Source organism: Sinocyclocheilus grahami, unplaced genomic scaffold (genome assembly GCF_001515645.1).
Source record: "Sinocyclocheilus grahami isolate Dianchi unplaced genomic scaffold, SAMN03320097.WGS_v1.1 scaffold1165.1, whole genome shotgun sequence".
Lineage (NCBI taxonomy): Eukaryota > Metazoa > Chordata > Actinopteri > Cypriniformes > Cyprinidae > Sinocyclocheilus > Sinocyclocheilus grahami.
In genome coordinates, this window is record NW_015506344.1 from 123,331 (window position 1) to 146,884 (window position 23,554).

Genomic DNA, 23,554 nt, shown 5'->3' on the forward strand with positions numbered 1-23,554 from the left:
GGCCAAGTACATAGGTGGATCCCTGATGAAATCAGGGCTACAACTGTGGATCATGTTGTCAATCACGGCCTCACAATGGCTGAGGCTGGTCGAAGGGTGCAGCCAAATGTTGGGAGAACCACTGTAAATTCAATTATTCAAACATTTCGTCTGGAGAACAGGTATGTATAAATGGACAGTAATTCAGCACTAAACAATCTGCACTGCACTACTGTCATTGTGTCATACATGACGCTTGCAGTGGGACAAGAACTTGTCACTGTACATTTTACATTTAGACGTACAGCTTTACTGCATCACACATTTAGTGTATTGTAGTGTTACAGCAAAGATTTGCCATATTTACTGTAATTTTACTCTGCACCACACAGGATTGCAAGACAACCTGGCAGAGGTGGAAGAGGGCCCTTTTTTACTCCGCAACAAGAGGAAGCCATTTGTGCAGTGGTGATTGCAAACAATGCCATAAGGTTGAGAGAGATACAAAGTGCTGTTATAGAGGATGACAACATCTTTGGGAATATTGCTAGCGGCCAAGGATGCAGCATGTGATGAAATCACAGCAGAGTCCTGCAGAGGGTGGATTCGCCACTCGAGGAGATACTTTCCTCGCTGCATTGCAAGAGATGATATTCGCTGTGATGTAGATGAAATTATGTGACAGAGTAAACTGTCATAATGAAAACATGACAAACACATTTGACTATCTTGTTCATAAACAATGGTGTTAGGACTTTTCATCTTGATGACACTGACACTTTCATTGACATGAATACTTGCTTTTGAGGAATGACCTATCCATTTTGAGCAAGTGACACGCTTTTGCAGGTTTACAACTAGGTTTTGCAGTTTGTACTAATTGTTTTGAGAACTGCATTAACTGTTGTGCAAATGTAAATAGTGATGTGAGAAATGCACCAAAGCGACTGAGAAAAACTGTAAAAAAATAAACAAAGATGGCTCTTTAAAGTTCTTCACACATATTTAGAAACCTTTTTATGCTGAAATGGTTCTTTATGTTTGAGTTTAGGATTCTTTATTCCCACCCTTTTTTTTTTTTTTTTTTTTTAAATCTGTAACTCAAAATATCTTTCAACTATCTGGAGCTCAGCCATCCGACTACATGGACTGTCATTCTGTGTTTTTCCTTTTTAATTTTTTAACAGAGCTTCTAAGTGCAACCAGCTCTGTTCAGTTGAGGATACTTTTCTCCTCTTCTGCACAAAGCAATTATGTGACAGAGATATTGAATTATTGATGATCCATATTGTTAGCGTTTTCAATTATTACTTCGGCTTATGCATAAACATGCCCACTCACAAAAACATCAAAGCTATCCCATGACTTATATATTTTTTTCTTTTATCATTGTGAATAGCTACAATTATGTGACAGAGATATTGAATTATTGATGATCCATATTGTTAGAGTTTTCAATTATTACTTCGGCTTATGCATAAACATGCCCACTCACAAAAACATCAAAGCTATCCCATGACTTATATATTTTTTTCTTTTATCATTGTGAATAGCTTACATAGTTTATTCACAATGGCTACGTTTGGCCTTCACAAGCAAGATTTAGATACAAACACTAGATCATGTCTTTGACCCAATATTCAGATGTAGCTACTTTACAGAGAGTCTCTCTTACTGCAAAATGTCCTTCATGCTAGTCATAGAAGACATTGCAGCACTAGAAAAACAAAAAGAAGAAAAATAAATAACCATATCTGTCCTTGCCATGTCACAAAAAAGAAAATACAATACATTGCTTGACTCTGAAAAATTTGCCGCACAATATATCAGATCACGCGAGCTCAAAGTCCATTCATCACCTTGTTACCTGAAGAACCGAGCATTCTTGGGCTGTTCACTTCTCCCATCTATCAGTAGTCACTGTGTACAAACAAACATCTATCACATGGCAGACAACATCATTTCAAATGTGATCTGCACCACTTTATGAACGATTCCATGGCTGACCTCAAGAACACTTTGTTCTGACTCAACTGTATCTTTTACTGTGGCGTGTGGCCGCTGGAAGGGCAAATAGCATCTGAATGCTGGTTACACTATTACTTGTGAATTATTGATTTGAGAGAGTGGAACTGCGGCTTGATAAGCAGCAGGAAGTGAGGAAGGGTGTCAAGGTGAGAGCCGGATCTGTGCTGCATGTGGACATTTTTAGCGTCGCTCTGCGGTCTGAGTCGAAGCTCGTACACACGTGCAGTTGTGCATTATGACTGGACTGGGGCTGTTGGGCTGGCGAAGCCATTTTACAGGACAATTTGAAAAGAGTGCAAATCCCTGTGGCTATTTCTCAGAATAAATTGCCTGCTGTGCAACAGCACCACTGTCAGCAGAAAAGCCCGTAAATAATTTTGCAGCGTCCACTTGCAACCGAGCATGACCTGTGGTAAATATGTGGTGAATTGGGGACTCGGGGTCTTGAGAACCTGTTAACTAAGGTGTGTTCAAATTTATTTGTATGTGTGCAGGGCATCATTTTTATTATGAAGTGAGGGAGTATATTTATGTTTCACTGTTGGCAAATGCTTTGCAACTTGTAGAGAGACAAAGTTAGGTCTCTGTGACCTTGTTTTTACCCCAGAAATAATAATTTGCTTAATAAAAGGCAATAAAATGGCTTGACCCTGTAAAGACTGACATATGAAATAATAGTCTGAAAAATCTTTTCAGACTATCCTTTGTTAATCTATCTATCTATCTATCTATCTATCTATCTATCTATCTATCTATCTATCTATCTATCTATCTATCTATCTATCTATCTATCTATCTATCTATCTGTCTGTCTGTCTATCTGTCTATCTGTCTGTCTATCTGTCTGTCTGTCTGTCTGTCTGTCTGTCTGTCTGTCTGTCTGTCTGTCTGTCTGTCTGGGGGAACATTTTTGTTTTTGTTATGTTTTTTTCTTTGTGTGTGTGTATCATATGTAATGCATCCGGCTTTAAAATAAACACAAACATACAGTATATGGCTCATATAGTATGATATAGGAGAATATGGAACTCCAAGAATAAGAGAAAAAAAAAGAATAAATACATTTCATTCAGATGCCCAAAATGAGCAAAAATATGCAATGTGGTGTTCTTGATATTTTTATGGCCAAAATAGAAATCTTATATTTTGTAATGTAAACTAGTGAGATCTTTCTAGCAGTATAGATGACAGCTTACATGTATATAAATATCAGTTTTCACTCTATATCTCCCAATAATATGTATTAGTATCAAATGTTAATTATTTTATGATCAGAGCTTTGTAGTTTTTATACAAAGCTTTTTATACAGTTTTATTTCATACAAAACATATAATGCAATATAATAAAATGTATTCTCCTGTTTAATTTATAGAAATCAGTAAAGATTTCACAGCAAACTGACAAGTGTACCATGATTTAAAGGGGGACATTTTATAAATTATACTAAAACACCATAAATTAACAATTTAACATAATTTACAATATAAATTATCAATCAGTTGACAGAGGGCATGTAGAAGATTGTGTACAACAGTTGTTGTTTTTTTCAGCAAAGTTTTGATCATTTAGAGACCGTAGAAATGTGCATCTTAAATATGATACAGTAGGCTTTATAGAGTTAAGATCATTTGTGAATTTGCATCTTATTATGAAAACAGGTGAACCTTTACACTGGTTACAAATTAGTGCAAAATTATGCAATGCAAATGTCAGCATTGATTTTGAACATGCATATCCTTTAGAAAAGACAACCTGGGGAAAGTGTAATAGGAATATGTTAAAGTACTGAAAATCTTTTCAGAGACACATGCTTCATAAGTGTTGCAGGTTTCATCACAGTCTTGGCAGGAGCAAATTAGCTCACGATCGGTGCCAGTGGCACACGGCATTCAAAAGCAAGCAAGGTGTGAATTCGCAGGATGACGACACTCAAAAGTGTGTAAAGAGAGAGAGTCTATCAGATATAAACAACTAATACTAGTAGTCGCAGGTCTAACGTAAAACACAAATACAAAATTATAAAATGTAACCAACCACATTATGCATAGTGTGATTCGTAGGGATAGTTCACACAAAAATAATATTCTTTCATAATTTATATATTTGTTTCAGCCATTTGTGTCCATAAAATGAAGGTCAGTCGGGTCCAAAACAACTTTTGACTTATTGTACAGCGAAAAAAAAAAAAAAAAGGGACAGGGATATTTCTCAAAATATCTTCTTTTGTGTTCCACAAGAGAACGTAAGTATTGTAAGGTTAAGGTGAGCAAACGATGACAAAATGTTTATTTTTGGCTGAATTTTAAGATAGAATATAGCAAAATATATAGGGAGGACACTTTTAATATCTCTTTCTGTTGACATTGAATGCTGTGAGTTCAGGCAAACTGTGACTTCGTCATTTGGTAATATGGCTAATTCTAAAACAACTTTTGACGCAGTGTTTCTTTTCTGCTTCCTATTTTTTCCTATTTAGCTTATTTTATAAACCATCACAACACAACCAATGACACCATGAAAATAATATAATTCTTTTCAGATGAATAGGTCTTTGCGTCTAGACGTGTCTGTGGTGAAGACTCTCAGTTATTAAACAGCAGTCCTTGCACAGATTTGTAGCCTACAGCGCTCAACGGGGGCCGAGGATTTCAGATCTGTCACTCATGATGAGTGACACATCTTCTCCGTCAAGAGCTTGTACATGGGCTAGCGCTCATTTTCCTCATGCTGATTTAAGATTATGCATAAATGAATGGCTACAGCGGATGAGCTATCAGCCAACAGGTTCTACAATATTATGGCTCATACAAGCTATATTTTAATTCTAATGAGGTTACATGTACAAGACTTTGACAGACAGATAAAGCAGCACGTTATACATTAACTGACTCAGAGGGGTTACATTTACAACCCTGCATTCTGTTCTAGCGTGTATGTTTTAAAATGTCTTCCTTTCCACAACATCTTCGACTGTAAAAAGGACAAAAGACTGAAATCTCCTTAATAAATGCAATAAGCATTTTTGGACTGAGTGTCAGTGACCATACCAAAACAAATGGACAGCTACACATATAAAAAAAAAAGTTGAAAAATCATGCCAGTAATGCACTGTTAACTTAATTACGCACACTTATTGTGTGGCTTCTTGAAAATTTTGATTCTGATTGGTCAAAAGCAGCCTTGAGCAGTTCAATTTATTTTTTATTTTTTATAATGACCACTAACTTGTACATTTCACTGTAATACATGGCATCATACTGGTGCTACTTTAATTTTGCATGATTCTACATTCTCTTTTTTGCATATGAACACAAGTTTGAATATTTAATTGAGATGGTAGTGGAAAACAACAGTAATGTTATGAAATATTATTATAATTTAATTTATTTTTTAAATTTTAATATATTTTCAAATTGAACTTATTCCTGTGACCGAAAAGCTGCATTTTCAGCAGCCAATACACCAGTTTTCAGGGTCAAATGATACTTCAGAAATAATTTTAATATCGAATTGGTGCTCAAGAAATATTATTATCAGTGTTAAAAACAGTTTTGTGAAAACAGCAGTACATTTTTTTAAAACTTATTTTATGAAAAGTTAAAAAGAACAGCATTTATTTGAAATTTATGTTTTACATTTATTTTTGTAAAATGTAAAAGCCTGTACTGACACTTTTGATCAATTTAATGCATCCTTGCTGAATAACATACACTAATAAATATACACTAATAAATAACAAACTTGCCTAATAGCTCTGAGCGAGCAAACAAACAAACCTGTCGTCACATCGTACCTCAGCAGAGCCAAACTCAGCGTGAGACCGGTAATCATTGGACAAGAACATTGATTAAAACCCCTTTGCACACAGATTCATGTAAATGTATGCGTGTTTATGGGCATATTTAATTGGAATCAATTAAAAACACGGACCCATAGGAGTGGACTGCCACTGTTTCATCCTGAATCCTGATAATTATCACACCTTCATGCAAAACATGTACAGTCACAGAGCTAACTGTGCTTCAGCTGGGATTTAAACTCACCTATGGCTGGGCTGGACTCTTCTATCATTTTTCCTCCACGAGATTCTAGGTTTGGGCGATGCACGTGGACGGCACTCCAGAGACACATCTTTCCCAACAGTCGCAATGAGCCGGACAGGGTTGGTGCTGAACATGGGAGCTGATGCTGTTTATGAAAACAAACACATAGTTCCACTTTAAAGGATTTGTTCAATCAAAAATGAAACTTGTGCCATCAACTCTTGTCATAAGACTGAGCATCAGTGATCACAACAAAAACAATGGACAATTTCATAAACTATGGTAGTCAATGGTTCCCGTCAACTGTTAAGTTACCAACATTCTTCAAAATATCTTCTTTTTTGTTCAACAGAATTAAGAAACACACACAGGTTTGAAGCAACTTGAGGTTGAGTAAATGATGACAGAATTTTTGAGTGAGCTATACATTTAATTAGGCACTCTTATTATGCAGCTGTCTGGAACACTTGATTCTGATTGGTCAATTGCAGCACTGAGCAGTAAAATGTATCTTTTGAGCAGTTATTAAAAGCAGTTGTTTTGCAAAAATGAAAGCTGTGCCATCAACTCTTATGTTGTTTATTCTATGGAGCACAACAGAGACATTTTGATGAATGTACTGGTATTTGTTTCTGTGCAACATGAGTACGGACCACTTTTTTTTGTCATTTAGTCCTCATTCACAATCATTATATTTAAAATACATTTTTTTTTTTTGTATTCCACAAGGAAATCCATAATGGTTTAAAACAGGGGTCGGCGACCTATGGCACTCGTGCCAATATTGGCACACATGGGGATAATCAATAAAGAAAACTGCATGCCGACAAGTCTCAAAAATGACCAAATAATAAAAAATGGCCATACTGCACCCCCCCCATAATATTTTAAATTATTGCACTTATCTGCTGCAGTACATTATGCAGTGCTCTTGTTGTTATGATGATGAAAAAGCTTTAAAAGTTAAATTTTCAGCCTGGTCTGCCTCAGTAGTCTAACAGTGCTCATCAATGTCAAAATAATTCAGATGGCCAATCAAATCAAAGTAGGCAGGGTTTACTGTTCACAGAAGCAGAGCGTGAATTCCACGTGAATTCCAGAAAAAAATAACCAGAAAAATTAAAAATGGCACTTTATGCACAAAAGGTTGCCGACCCCTGATTTTAAAATGAGATGAGGTGATTATTTTAAATTGTTTAAGAGACCAGAACACGCTTATAAAATATATTCACAGTACATAAAAATCTAATTTGTTATATGCAATGCATAATTCACAGACTTGCTCAATAATGTAATTAAGATGGCACTGTGCTGCATGTTGGCAACTAATGGCATGTGCATGCTTTTGTAAATATTCACATGTGACACCATTCATCTTGCCTCTTTGCCACAATTCATCGAACTACTGAGCCCACAAGAGCAGTAGGAAATGAACAAATGAGTGATATCTTTTAATAAAATAACAGGTCTGTTTTCAGAGACAGGGGTTTTGTGGGACTCTAAAGGGAGATAAAGGTTTCTGGAATGATTGTAATGATGGCATTGCTGTCGTTCTGAATGATGGGTTCATAATTAGTAGCTTTATTGTTCTGCATCTACAAGAAGTAAAACATTTCCAGGCAAAACGCTGAAAAAAAAATTCAGCCCTCGACAAGCGCATTTGAAGATTATTACTGTTAAATGTCTAATCTGTCTGCGGGGAGTTTCTCAGCAAGCTGATGCAACAGATGAGTAGAATAAAATTGCAAAGTCACACAATCAAATGCAGTTTAGTGCTGATGTTAATGGAGGGATTGTTAAGCAGGAGGCCGGGGCCCAATAGGAAGCTGAAGCAAACTTCCATGGTTCTTAAAATTCTTTAAAATAAGACAAAACTAGTTTTAAATAAGCAAAAACAACCAAAATTCACCCTAAACATTTCTTTAATCTGTAACTCCTAATTTGTGTAAATGGGAAAAAAAGACTGGGGTGTTAAAGAGAGGTTGGAAATATCATAATTTGGAGTGTCATGCGAAAACAATGTTCCATATGATCACTTTGCAAACATTATAGGAGTATGTTCACAAGACATACTAACTGAATTTACACAAATTAACCAGTTCATACACTTGACTCTTAATACTGTGTGTTGTTACCTGGATGATCAATGACTTTGATTTTTGTGTGTTTTGGAATGTTGTGCTTCATGCACATGTAATGTTTAAGAATGAGATCATTAGGAAGAGAGGTCTTTCAATTCAAACAAATTTGACCACATGAGCGTCTAAACTACGAAAGCAATGTGGTCAAATGCGTATTCACCTATATCGCTAGAAGTAGTCAAAAGTGAACAAGCTTGAAACGTTTCAGACCCTGTATTTAGTGTTGTCCAATTGTGATCGGAATGACAAAAACGCTTCTTAATACTAGGTGTAAACAAGGCCTTTTAGCTACTTGTTAGCATCCTCCTTTTTCAAGACAAGTAAAAGCTTTATAAAAAATCACAAGCAGGTTTTACTGATTTATTGTATGTTGTAGAATAAAATATATTGAGCTTATGTCAACTTTATGTCAGATATTTAACCAAAAACCCATTCAAATCCTGCTGACTTGGACAATAGAACCGGATGTGCTAAAATGCTAACTTATTTACAAGATTTGGCCCACAAACTCCTAATTGCTGCTTATTGATAGTAAGGAAGTAGTTGTTGTAGTTGTTATGTTCAGGTATTGGATCTGGAATATGGTCATGCAGAGTAAGGTATTATGCTAATATATGCCAATATATGAGTGCTAATTAGCAGCTATTTAATAGTAAATAGTGTTCCCTAATCTAAAGTGTTACCAAAACATGTCATTCCATGCCCACTCTTAAAGATGCTCAGTTCTGTATGCTGATGTTCATGTTTAAAGAGACTGCATTAAAGGCCTGAACTTTTCAAGGACATGTACTCCAGTGTCTAGAGAGGACATTGTGTGATGGTATTCTAGTGAGCAGAGATAAACACATATGGGCTAAAAGTAATGATGTCTGCAGTGCTGCTGGAGCCTTCTGGGGCCTGTAGCTACATGCTGACAGGCCTCGTCAGGAGTGTTTAGTCAAAGGTTGAACCATGTTTTTTACGGGTGACATTAGAAAAGATGACATTTTAATCTCTGCAATTGCCAAAGGGCCCCGCAATCCACCACCCCCGGAACATGCTGAGAGAGTCGGGACCAATGAACAACTTTTTTAAGCTTGGAGTGGGGTGGGGGGGGGGGGGGGGGGGGGGGGGGGGTGCGTGTGTGTCTTTGTGGTAACGAATATGTGTGTGCCTAATTTGTGTGTGACATACAGCATTTACTGTAGACTTATAATGTATGATTTTAAGTGGGAGTTTTGACATGCGTCTCTCACTGTGAATACTAAGAGGTCTTTCATATTTGACGACCCACTGCCAGTTCACTCTGGGCCACCCACTTCACTGGCCTCGAGGGTACGAGCTGCATGGCAGTGGCACACATGCGGATGAGTCGGCCTACGGCGATGGCTCATTCGAATGAAGGCTGCTGTTAGCCATGTAATATGTCACTGCAATATGTGCTCACGTCTATAACATAGAATAGACTAAGTCACGGATGACAGCTCTCCCCATAGGCGCTGAGAAACTGGGGGATTTGCCACAAATACATCCAAAAAAAAAACCTTTCTTCTGACTCTCACTCCAGAGAACTAAACAAGCACTTTGGAGCTGGAGGGAAATGGACCAGTGAGGGGGAATATTCAGTGAGTCACAGTCTCTCTGAAAATTATATGTTATGAGTCTAGCTTTTAAGATTGTTCATATTCTTTAGCAATATCCATGTGGCAATAAGACCAGAGAGAGACGTCTGTGACAATATATGTATATCTGTAACAAAATATTGCAGCCTTGAGCTTTTTTTTCTGGGAATAAATTACATTTTGAATTATATTAAAATAGAAATATAAAAATAGAAAGCCATTATCTTAAATTGTAATGATATTCCACAATGTTAGGTTTTGCAGTATTTTTGATCTAATAAATGCAACATTGGTGAGCATAATAGACTTATTTTAAAACATTAAATTAATCTTAATTTATTCATACATATATATATATATATATATATATATATATATATATATATATTCTCTCATATAATGAGTTACTATTTATTAATATAGACTTATTTTAAAACATTAAATTAATCTTAATTTATTCATACATATATATATATATATATATATATATATATATATATATATATTCTCCTACATTGAGTCATTAGGTTTCAACAATGAATTGAACATAAATGCTGTCAAAAGAAAGAGTATTTTGTTTTGTGTTTATCTTGTCTTAAAATGATCAGAGCTCTGTGGACAAACAAAAGCACATAATGAGGAATGTAAATCAAAATGACCCCTAGGAAAGTGATGCAAAGACGACCACATGCTTCTTAGAATGTGTGGGACAATCAAAGCTGACAGGGCGACAATGTGGGTGTCTCCAGTAAACACGCAATCCCGGTTTGCATCTCTCCTTTGTCTCATCCTGGGCATCCAGAGACTGATAGCGCTGGCATTTTCATAAACGATTCTAACCGTTTTTTGTTCTTATTACACCAAGACTGACAAACAAGCTAAATCCAATCCAACATAACTTATTTTTTCTTCTTAGTCCCTTTCTCTTTCTCTCTTTTCATCTCGCCTGCCTTCTTCTGTCGTACTGCGTGGCTGTTTGTGACAGCCCTGTCTTCGGTTTAGCCAATCCTTGTGGACACCTAACTCAATATCACCAAAGTTTCTTTCTTCCTCAAATGTGCTGCCAGCAGACTTTTCAGTCCCTGAAACAGACTTTTTTCCAGTTCAAAGAAAGCAGAAATTGATTGCTATTTGGCCCTGTTTTGTCTTTGTTGCCATTCAATGATGGTTTCAGGCTTCAGGATTATTCATTGTGTGTGATTGAAAGCCGCCTGTCAATAGCTGGCCTGCTCAACGCTCACGGAGAAAAAGAGAGACGCACACTTTACCTGTGGGATTAAATTGCCTTTTCAACTTTATTCACCCAGACTTAATTCTCTTCAATATGTCTTTTACATTTTCCTGCATCTGCTTTTACCTGCCTTAGCCGTGTGTGTGGGTGCCACTTTTCATGATTAGGAAACAAGTAAAAATATGTAAAAATGTCTTTATGAGTAAAGGTACTGGCCTTAATTTTTTTATTCAGGTTGAATGAATATAATATAAAACTTTATAATTGATTTCAACAGGCCATACTCACACAGTGTATGGAGCCCATTAAATTACTACTACTACTACTAATAATAATAATACTAATTTGGTTATTATTTTATTAAATTATAAACAAAAAAAATCTATAAAAACTATTTTACTACAGAAATTGAACTGTAAAATAAAATCTGAGTAATTGTTATTATTAGTAATAACAACAACAACAACAACAACAACAGCAGCAATAATAATAACAATAATAATAAAATATTTTGCTAAAATACTTTACTTTTTATAGAGATTTTAATTTGGCGCTAAATCACAGGGAGACCTTAAAGGGATTATTAAATACAAATTGTCATCATTTACTCTTCCCCAAGTCACTCCAGACCTGTTTGACTCTGAATCCAACAAATGCCAAATTTTGATTTCAGAGAGGTGATTCTCCCAGAAAGGTGACAAGTTTGCAGTCCAGAATCAAATAAGCACTCTTTTCCACTTCACATTTTTTTTATTCACAATTTTCTGCTGATGTAACCAATGCTATATATATATATATATATAGCATTATCCACTTTTTATGATTCAATTAAATCCTACAAAACTAGTCTACTGCATGTTATGCTGGAATAGTACGATTCTAGAAATAGTTATATAGCAGTTACCTAGTATTTTGAGCTCTGCACTGGAGTAGATGGCTCCGTACTTGTTCTCCGCGATGCACTGGTACATTCCAGAATCAGCCTGCTGTAGTCTGTGAATGATAAGCTCCCCATTCACCATTTCCACTCTGCTCTGTGGGGAGACAACAGTTGCTTTAGAACAATGTGTTCATCTGTCAGGCTCAAAGCATATTTAATGTCAATTACACATCTGCCAAAATGACACCAGTATGAGACATTTATATGTCACAATTGATATGTCATTATACTACCACTGAGTGATATGTAACACATTAAATAATAGTTTTAATAATTGAAGTGATAATTGATTCTCGAATCTGATTGTTCGAACAGCTTTCTAATAGTGCTGATTTAGTGATTATTAGAGGACTTTTTTTTTCATGTTGGAGCGCCTCTGTAATGCAAGAGTGTATGTAAATAGGTCCTATGGCAAGCTTACGTTGTGCTGACCAAGTATTTGTGAGTTGCTTGCTTGCTTGCGTAAGGTATGTTTCTGGCCATGAGCAAAAGTCTCCATTTGAGAACCAATTGAAATATTAAACAGATCTCAGAAATTTCTCTTTCCTATGAGTGAGCTGTGTGTGTGTGTGTGTGTACCTGTGAGTTGAGAGGTTCTCCGTTGCGCAGCCAGCGATACGTGGGCCTGGGCTTTCCTGTGGCTCGACTTTCCCAGTGGAGCTGCTCTCCACTGTCCAGTTGAGTGTCATTTATCATGCTGATCCACTGCGGCAGAGCTGTTCCAGGAACACAGAGGAGACAAGGAACATATGCAAGATCAGGGCTTAACTGTAAATATTTTTTCCCCTTCTGATTTGTACTTGTCGTGCTGAAATTTGCAAAAAAAATAAAAAAATAAAAAAATAAAAATCTTTAAAAATTAAATAAATAAAAAATAGTAGGATTTACAATTTTCACTACAAAATTAATTAACTTAAGATTAAAAAAAAAACAAAAAAAAACTATGTAACACTGAATTAATAATGACATTTTTAAGTAGAAATATTTTTTTTTTTACAAATGTTTACAACATTACATTGCTATTTCTGGCATGGGTAATATAAGCAGCTGCCTAAGCTGGCAGCAGTGTTAATTATGTTGACAAATAAATTTGATTTTTTTTTCACAGACAAAAACAAGATGCTAACTAAACAAAAACCTGGTTTTGAATGCCAAAAACTATGATGACTATAAAATATTTTTAACATGAAGCGCAGCTGCAGTTTGTAGGTAGCCTGTGTCGCATTGTTCTTTTGCAGAATTAATATGTATGAGAGGAACAGTGGAGAGCGTTTTCATTAAGAATGATGAGCAGAACATTTCTGAAAGCAGTGGACCTTTAGTGCCCAGCATGCACAGGAAAGTCTTTGAATTTATTGTGAGCAAAAATACAAACAGTCAAACGTTTGTTAAGTAGACAGGTATTATTACTCTTCGAAGCAATCAGACTTAAAATTTTCACATGATGGATGTAAAAATTGGTGAAATGTTGATCTCAGTCATATCTAGTGAGTCATATCATGTTGACTTGTGAGTGGATACAAAAATGCTACAAACACCCAGAACACCCACCATCTGCATAGCAACATTCTCAAAAAAGAAAAAAAGAAACCACTCTGAATACCATACAAGTCAAATAGCAACATGCTAAAAACACTCAGAACACCCTACAAAACATATAGCAACATAAATCACCCAGAACACCCAAGAAATCAAATAACAACCTGAAAAACTCCACATAGCAAACATGCTAAAAAATCTGTGACACTCTAATTTCAAGATGCACTTTACTGATCACCGTTTGCTTAGAACTACAAAGATAATGGAAGGAAATTAAATAGTAATGTAATATCTTTTTGGAACAAATCAATTAGCCAGCACATGGAAAGCAATCATCTCTCTATTCAAATGACACTCCCTTTGAGATATCTAGCTGCTTTGTATAATTGATAACACATCTTGTGTCAATTTTATAAAATTGAGAGAAAAGAAGAGAGGAAAGGTGCACATAACCTCTGGGCATAGGCTCCTTAAGTTACAGCTCTTGGACATGGTAATAAAACGTACTGCCTCCAACCATCCACACCACTATTCCTCACTCCGGACCCACAGCCGTGACAATAACGGGAGGCCGCAGCTTTGAGGAGGATGCATACCCCTGCCCGTCGGTGGCCCCCGATTCGTTGCTCACCCAGAACACGCATGTCGATCTGCAGCTGCTGCACGTGAAATATAATTCACATGAGCTGAGGCTTTGAGAGAGAAGCTTGCTCAAAGCAAGCTTTCAATCACATCTGTTGAGAAAAAAGGGGCTTATGGACTGAATAGGGTGTATGCAAATTGTAAGAGCAGACGTGTGTCTGGAATATAGTTTGCAGGTGAAGGCAGAAGCTGTGTGCCTTCCTTCAAGAGTATTTTCAAGTTTGACAGTTGAGGCAAAAGTTACAAACACATGCTAATTTTTAATAGAAAACACCTCTTAAAATCAGTTTAAAATGTACTGAACTTTTGTAGTTTTTTTTTTTTTCACTGAGTCAAAGTTTCTTGCACAAAAGGACTTTTCTTGCTGACCACCACATACCATAGCAGTTCATAATGTCACTGATCATGAAAGACCAAATTCTTCAATAATTTAAAAGGTGTTGACTTGGGTTTTCATGTGTTCTTTTTACTCATGGTTGTAATGTCATTACTTACATTTCTGAAGGGTCCTTACAGTTTAATTTCCATGAATGGTCTTGGTAGACTGGGAAGTGACTTCTCCTTACAAACGTTCAAGAATGTCTGTTGATCAAGAGACTTAATTTATATATTTAGAGGCCCTTTGCTGGTAAAAAGTGGGCGTTATATTCCAGAATAGAGCCAGACCTGACTAAAAGACCCATAGTATTCACTTGTGAGTACTTTTGCGGCTTTGTGACCGGGACACAGAGGTTAAAAGTCAAGTTCACTGTCCTACTCAAAATATCAAACATATCTGATATCCTCTAAATCAGAGGTGCCCAAACTCGGTCCTGGAGGGCCGATGTCCTGCAGAGTTTAGCTCCAACCTGCCTCAACACACCTGCCTGGAGGTTTCTAGTATGCCTAGTAAGAGCTTGATTAGCTGGTTCAGGTGAGTCTAATTGGGGTTGGATCTAAACTCTACAGGACACCGGCCCTCCAGGACCGAGTTTGGGCAGCCCTGCTCTAAATGGATGAAATCATATTTTGAAGCAAAAAAATTGTCTGTGTGGATCATACCCTATGCGATTTTCTGTGAAATCGGTCAATTCTAGCTGCCCAAAATCTGTAGATTGGCTCTGACATTTGGCAACAAGTGTTGACACCTCCAACCTGTAAATTGGGGCACAAATCTGGGCTAAAGTTGTGCATTATATTTCAACCTTAAAAGTTCATAACTAAATAACAGTAGAGTTGCACGCACACTATAGGGAAATAATATTATGTTTACTCTATGCGTGTGATCTACCACATTCAGTACTCAAGCTCTTTAAAGTCTGTTTTTAAAGTCAATGTCTTTAGCTTTCATCAGCTACTAAAATCGTTCTGAAAGGGCTTACAATTATATTGTTCCTCTGTGTCATTATCATTTTAGCTGTGATGTGGATTTTGCTATTCTCATAGAATTAGAACAATTGTGTAAGGATGGTTTCCCTACGGTGGTTCAGGCTGTAGGATTGCCGAATGACTAAAGAAACGTTATCAGCACGATGGTATAAAACTGTACATTTCTAGTCTATTACCACCCACTGCCACTCATACCAACGACGGAAATAAGCGCAGTTATAATAGCTACATATGTGGGAGAGCGTTGCTATTGTGTGACTATTGTATTGCAATAGGTAGCACTTTAAGATGAACCTTGAATCAAGACTAGTTAGCACATAATTAATAATTGAAATGGTTTAATAACAATATTTTGTTATGGTTACACTTGAATTGGTTACAAAATAGATGAAGGATGGTAAAGCATAGTTAATTGTACCCAACATGTAAAATATTACCTGAGAGAAAGAGATAGAGAGAGGAAGAAAAAGAGGGAGAGAGGGCAGAGACCCAAGAAGAGAGCCAGCCAAGGAAAGAGACAGAGCAACAGTTACAGTCCTCTTTTATCCCTTCCTTGACCATGTGACTAAAAACCAAATGTGAGACATTCAAACTGACCAATCAGCAGATTATAACTTCACCCACTGGGCAAAAGGTGTGACAATTAGCAGACCCCCGGTGTATACACATGTTGGCCTACAGGCCTTGATCACTATCAGCACCTCTGTGCCTTCAGGAATTCCAAATGGCCCTTTTGTTACTGAAGATAGGTTTGGGACAGGAAAGCAGAAGTCTTTGATGATTTTTGACCTTACAATTGCTAAAACTTTACAGTTATCCTTATAGTTATTGTTCTTGGTTGACGTTCAGCAGACGCTGGCTTGCATTTTATGAATCACCAAGGACCATGGTTTCAGCTAAATATCTTTACTGTTCTACTGAAGAAAACAGTCACCTACATCCTGGATGGCCTGAGGGTGAAGAAATTAACAGCATTTATTTTTTATTTTTGGGTGAACTATCCCTTCAACAGTTCTACTCTGAAATACTTTAAGATTCATGTAGAGTGTCAGGACAATTCATCACATACATGTACTGAAATACTGACAACAGAGAGAACACAATAAAAGTATATTTGGATGCTGTTGTGACGGATAAGACAAACAGCTGTTATTTTGTCAAGCTTTGTTCAGCCAGAGTGTGTGATGAATCATAGATCCCAGTGACAGTCATAAACATCTTAAAACCAGGTTTTCATAAAATCACTGAGACAGTGCATTCATCTTGTGGCCCGCTGATACACATACTTTTATGACATAACGCACTTTATCTAAGTCACAAACCCTATCGAACGGATAAGAAGAGAGGAGTCTGCGAAAGATGAATGGAGGTCCCAGATGCCTGTATTAGGCCCCTATCAAAGCTATACGGTGGGTCAGGGGAAATATGTGGGTCAATAAATAGACTAGACAAGCAAGAATAATGATAAAATAGCCTCTAACATTTAATTGGACAAAAGTCTTCTAAGTACAGAGCCACTTTGTCCTCGCAAAACTTTGACAAAAATGTAAGCTGGCCAACTTTGCTTAAATTTATACCTTCTGTCATAAAGTCCAGTCAGATTTATGCAAAAGAGAGTGAGCGTATGCCCAGTGGAATAATTTATGAAGGAACCTAATCAGAAATGGACCCAGTGGATCCTTTTCCCACACTACTGTGACACATTACTTCAAAGCCTTTTTTTTTTTTTGTACAAATAGCTCTTACGTTTTTACATTTTCTGAAGAAAATGTGAGTAGTGCTCATACACTCAAAACTAGTGTGTTCTGGGTGGCTGCAAAAGCATTGTTAAAGGGTTCTGGGATGTGGATGGATGTTATAATAGAGCACAGGTCTTCAGCCCTGCTACTGGAGACCCTCTGTACTGCAGAGTTTAGCTCCAACCCTAATCAAACCAATCCTGAACCAGCTAATCAAGGTCTTCAAGATTGCTTGAAAATCATACATCAGTGTGGTGTGCTGAAGCAACTTGGAAATAAATATTGTAAAAGAGTCTGTCTTTAGGAGCAGGATTGAAGACCTCCACAATAGAGTCCATCTTCAAATTTCTGCGATAGTCTTGTCCAGGGATCGGCAACTCCAGTCCTGGACTGCCAATGTCCTGTGGAGTTTAGCTCCATGCCTAATCAAGCGCACATGTCCATAGTTTTCTAGTAATCCTGAAGACTTTGGTTAGATTTTTAAGGTATGTTTGATTGGGGATAGAGCTAAACTGCTAGCAACCCTCCTGGACTGTAGTTGCCCATACCTGGTTTGGTCTCTAGATATTGCTTCTTCAATGTAAGTCTTTGGAAAAATCATTCATCCAATCAAAATAACAAAGAAATTGCACATCTTCCCTCAATAAGCCAGATGATTTGAGCCATCATTTTAGTCTGTAGAATAAACCTGCCTTGGCTTTCACCATTATCAATCCCCCACTTGCTCATAGATTTATTTATTCATTTAACAGACACTTTCGTCGCAACTTACAAATGAGTAACACACTTTTTTGGTAATGCTTTATTTTCAGTAATGCTTTATTTTTAAGGACCAATTCTCAGTTTTAAATAGCATGAATATTACTAGCATACTGGCTGTTTATTAGTATTCATAAAGCACATATTAATGCCTTAAGTCCTGATCACACCAAGGACGGTGACTATAAAGATAACGATAAAAATATAGTTCTAAAAATCCAAATCTTTAAAATCCATTTTGTAGTTGTTTATCGACCCCCAGGTCCACAAGGTAACTTCTTGGATGAATTAGATGTGCAGCTCTCAACCTTTCCTGAGAATGGTTGCAGGCTGCAGATTTCCACACTCTGCTTGCCTCTTTTGATCTCAAGAGAGTGTTAACTACGGCTACTCACAAATCAGGCAACCAACTGGACCTTATTTACACACTTCCTCCTCACTCTTAACCTCAACATGGTTCCTGACACAACACATATCCCTCCACATGTCATCTTTCGACGTAACCTACGCTCACTCTCACCCTCCCGGCTTTCTCTTGATGCTAACAGTGCTACTGATACTTTCTGCTCCACTCTTACATCTTGTTTAGACACTGTCTGCCCCTTGTCTTCCAGGCCAGGCCGTACCACCCCTTCTGCCCCTTGGCTGTCTGATGTTCTCCATGAGCATTGTTCTAAGCTTAGGGCTGCTGAAAGGGTGTGATGCAAATAAAAAAATACTACTGACCTCAATGTGTATCAGTCACTCCTCTCGTCCTTCTCTGCTAATGTCTCCACTGCTAAAAGGACATACTATCATAACAAAATTAACAATTCATCTAACTCTCGCATGCTCTTTAAAATATTTTCCTCCCTCCTTTGTCCTCCCCCTCCTTCATCAACTATAACAGCTGACGACTTTGCCACATTCTTCATTAATACAATTAAAACCATCAGTGCACAATTTTTCACACCACAATTAGTCAAGCACATCTTACCAGCAAACATACACTCGTTCACATCCTTCTCTTCACTCTCTGAGGCAGAAGTCTCCAAACTCATCCTTTCTAATCATCCTACTACTTGTCCGCTTGATCCTATTCCATCTCATCTTCTTCAAGCCATTTATCCTGCAGTTGTACCTGCACTCACTCACATCATTAACACATCCCTTCACACTGGTGTTTTTCCCTCAGCATTTAGACAGGCTCGTATAACCCCACTATTTAAGAAACCCACCCTTAACCCATCTCATTTAGAGAACTACAGACCGGTTTCCATTATTTCTTTCATTGCAAAAACACTTGAACGAGCTGTGTTCAACCAAGTCTCTGCCTTTCTCACACAGAACAACCTCCTCGACAGCAACCAGTCTGGTTTCAGAAGTCGACATTCAACTGAGACTGCCTTGCTCTCAGTTGTTGAAGCCCTAAGACTGGCAAGAGCGGATCCCAAATCTTCAATAATTATCTTGCTAGATCTGTCCGCTGCTTTTGACATGGTTAACCACCAGATCCTCCTGTCAACCCTATTGGCAAAGGGCATCTTAGGAACCACACTCCAGTGGTTTGAGTCTTATCTCTCAGATAGGTCCTTCACGATATCTTGGAGAGGTGAGGTGTCCAAGTCACAGCATCTAACCACTGGGGTGCCTCAGGGCTCAGTACTTGGACCACTTCTCTTCTCTGTCTACATGGCATCACTAGGTTCTGTCATTCAGAAACATGGCTTTTCATATCACTGCTATGCTGATTACACTCAACTCTACCTCTCATTCCATCCTGATGATCCGACGATAGCTGCTCGCATCTCAGCTTGTCTAACAGACATTTCATGCTGGATGAAGAACTATCGACTTCAACTCAACCTTGCCAAGACAGAACTGCTTGTGGTTCCATCAAACCCATCGTTTCATCACAATTTCACCATCCAGTTAGGCACATCATCCATAACTCCTTCAAAAACAGCCAGAAACCTTGGGAGTTATGATTGACGATCAGCAGACTTTCTCAGACCACATTGCTAAAACTGCTCGGTCCTGCAGATTTGCTTTATACAACATCAAGAATATCAGGCCCTTTTTTTGGAACATGTTTCACAACTTATTGTTCATGCTCTTGTTCTGTCCAGGCATTAATGTTTGCCTACAAAACCACCACTGGCTCTGCACCACTTTACCTAAATTCATTACTTCAGACTTATGTGCCCTCTAGAAGCTTGCGTTCTGCAAGTGAACGGCGCTTTATTGTGCCATCCCAAAGAGGCACAAAATCACTTTCTCTGACTTTTAAATTAAATGTTCCCTCCTGGTGGAATGACCTGTCCAACTCAACTGCGTCATCTCTTTCATCTTTATTTGACCCTCTAACTCTAGCACTCTCTATTCTAATTCTATTCTTTATAAAACCTGCCCCTTTTAGACTTGAACTCTATTTATTTACTATCTGCTTGTTTTCTTTAAAAAAAAACACTAACACTTGCTTCTCTAATCTTTTTGCATTCTATTTATTATACAATTATAATTCTGACTTTCTGACTTCAGATTAAAAAAAGCAAAAAAGGCCTCTAACACTGGCTCGCTCTATTCTTTTTCTATTCTATCTGTTTTCTTGTTATTTATTATATGATTAAAAAAAAACTTGCTACGTGTACTGCATTAAGCTAACAGACTTGTTATAGCACTTGCATATTATTGCTCTTTTGTTGATTTTGATTGCTTCCATTGTCCTCATTTGTAAGTCGCTTTGGATAAAAGTGTCTGCTAAATGTCTAAATGTAAAGGTAAATGTAAAAATCGTTCTCAATATTAAAGAATAGCAGAGTCCACACCACAGCTATAACAATAAAGGCACAGAGAAACAATATAGTTGAAATCACTTTCATAATGATTTTTTCCAGCTGATTAACAATAAACGATAAACGATAAACGATAAAAAACATTGACAGTCAATCAGAATCAATACTGCTATGACGAGCTCGAGAATTTAAAGCGGCAGATGAGTGTGCGCTTGGAATAAACAGACAATATCCGCAGGTGTGGACGCTAATATAGTTATCTTTATAGTTATCGTTCTTGGTGTGAATGGGCCTTTATTCTGCATGACCATATTTTATATCCCTTAATCCTACCCCATACCTATACTTAACACCTACTTTACAAACTATTAATAAGAAGCAAATTAGGAGGATAAGAGTCATAGTTAATAGTTAATCGTGAGAACTGAACCTTAAAGGGGTCATATAATGCTTTTTTAAAGATCACTATTTAGTGTATTTGGTGTAACAGAATATGTTGACATGCTTTAATTTTCAAAAAACACATTATTTTTAAAATTCTGTACATTATTGTAGGTCCTCTATGCCCCGCCTCTCTCAAACGCTTAGTTTTCTACAAATAAGGCCAAATAAAGTGCTTTTGGTTTTGCCTAGAAACACACAGTGTCTCCCTGACATGCTGCTTCAACACTAACTGCGGTTACTGAAACTACGCCTTCTTTCTTTGCGTGCACATTTGGGCGGCATTATGCTAATATTTCCACATAGTGAGATAGATATGTGGGGGCGTGTTAGAACGAGCCGTTTTAGGGGCTGGGGCAGAGTCTTAACTTTGATAAAGAATATCTCTTTGGTTTTGAGACTTTAGTCTTTGCAACTTCAGGGATCTTATCTATGCACAATCAGCTTGTAACACTCCAAAGAGAAAGGAAAACTTGAAATCGCATCATATGACCCCTTTAAAATCAAGTGTGACCGAAATGTCATTTTTAATGATCTGGTTGCACAGTTTTTCAGAAGCAAAGTTGTACTCACTGTAGACCTGGAGTTGTCCTCTGAAGGCAGTGCTGCCTCTGGTGTTCTCAGCTTTACACTCGTAACTCCCAGAATCCTCTAGCTGGATATTGGGGATCTCGAGAACAGCCTGTGATTTGCGCAGACGGGCTTTTTTGGGGATGTTCCCACTCATCTTTCTCCAGGTGATGGTGGGGACAGGACTGAGAACATACAAACGTATATAAGAAATAAATAATTAAAGAGGTAATATATCATTTTTTGATGCTGCAATAGTTCATCTTATCCCAGTTTATTCTAGTTTGTTTGAGAATATTAACTAGCATGACTGACTCAACCAATTGTGTGATTCTAAGGTGGGATCTGTTTGTCTGTCCAACTGTGGCTAAGGGGAGTGTTCAGAAAACCTTTGACAAAAACATGTCATTATTTTTTTTTACAATAGAGCCCTTTTTTCCTGGAAGTATTTGTAGCATTTATTTTGCAGTGCTTCATGGGAGTGAGTGTCACTGCTGAATTCCATTGAATGCCAGTAAATTGACAAGGTTTTAAAGGTAACAGCAACCTCTCTGTTTGGTAGATGAGCTCTTCAGGAGGTAGATTACTGTATTTCCTTACCAGGAATTTGACTTTTACACACAATTTTATTTTTAAACTGTTGAAATTATCATGACTTGTGGCTTTTACAGAAGCGTAAATCATCACCTAACAACATCACGAAACCCAGCTGATTTGATCCAATCTATCTGGCGATGCTCGCAGTGTAAAAACTATATACTTCATCTCAAAAAAGCACTTTCTAAAAGCAATTCCTTTATCTCTGACCAAAACGTGCATCTGTGCTAATTCATAAAGCTGATACTGCGGTCTTTTTGAAAGTACGAACAGGACAATCTGATATGGCAGCACTCTGTAAGTGGCTGAGTACTGGGTAACACAATAAACGTCTAGATAGCGGTGTAGATAAGCAGTATTTGTACACTGCCATCCATCCCTATTTGTGGCAGCAGCGGGCGTGTGATATGACCTCCTAGGTGCGGCACCCGTGTGTAGATAACCCGCTCTATCAGACACAATCAGCACTGCTACATAGTGACAGCTCCATTTCACAGCTTTCCAACAATGGAAATGTGACGCCGAGGAAAACCCAGACACCGGCATCAATCATCCGCAGGCCCCTTGGTAAAAACTTCACATTTCTGAGTCCTTTGTCCCTCTACATCCGCTTAAATTGTACAAGGACATTTATCCACACAGGATGACATTTCTATCCTGTCAGTTTAAATCATGGTGGATCTATGATAAAACTCATGGGGCCTTTTTAAAGTTGTAGAACAAACATTTTGTCTTCAGTGATTTCATCATATAGTGTCATTTTAGAGATGAAGTGCATTGGTAGGTGTGGATATTATTTGTATGTCTCATATGATTACTAAAGCAAATAGTTCTGTTTTGAATGCTAAAAAATAATAATAAAAAAAATGTGCAGTTGTTTATGTTTATGTGGCCAAAAAGATGAAATTCTGATTGCTTCATAACAGAATAGCAGACTACTTACATACAATGCATATAATTATTAGTTATCACTGTACAAATAATGTCTTAGTAGGATGATATTTAAACATTTTATAATCAGAGCTCTTCCATTGTGGGGTGCAAACATATAATAAAATGCAACACTATGATGATTGAGAGATGTGCAAATGTTTCTCAAAATCTGATATGCAAAAAAAAAAAAAAAAAAACCAATGGATAATCAAGTAAACCTTTTTTTTT

General features: G+C 37.3%; 1 protein-coding gene across 1 annotated transcript in view; it reads right to left on the reverse strand.

The window, feature by feature from the left end:
* The window catches only part of LOC107567525 (contactin-5), a 210,787-nt gene that overhangs the window by 60,571 nt on the left and 126,662 nt on the right, over positions 1-23,554 (reverse strand). The window contains exons 8-11 of the mRNA XM_016253217.1: positions 21,800-21,981; positions 12,544-12,680; positions 11,929-12,058; positions 6,052-6,196 (exon numbers count right to left, since the gene is read on the reverse strand). Coding sequence (XP_016108703.1) covers positions 6,052-6,196; positions 11,929-12,058; positions 12,544-12,680; positions 21,800-21,981 — 594 coding nt within the window. The remainder of the gene's footprint in view (positions 1-6,051; positions 6,197-11,928; positions 12,059-12,543; positions 12,681-21,799; positions 21,982-23,554) is intronic.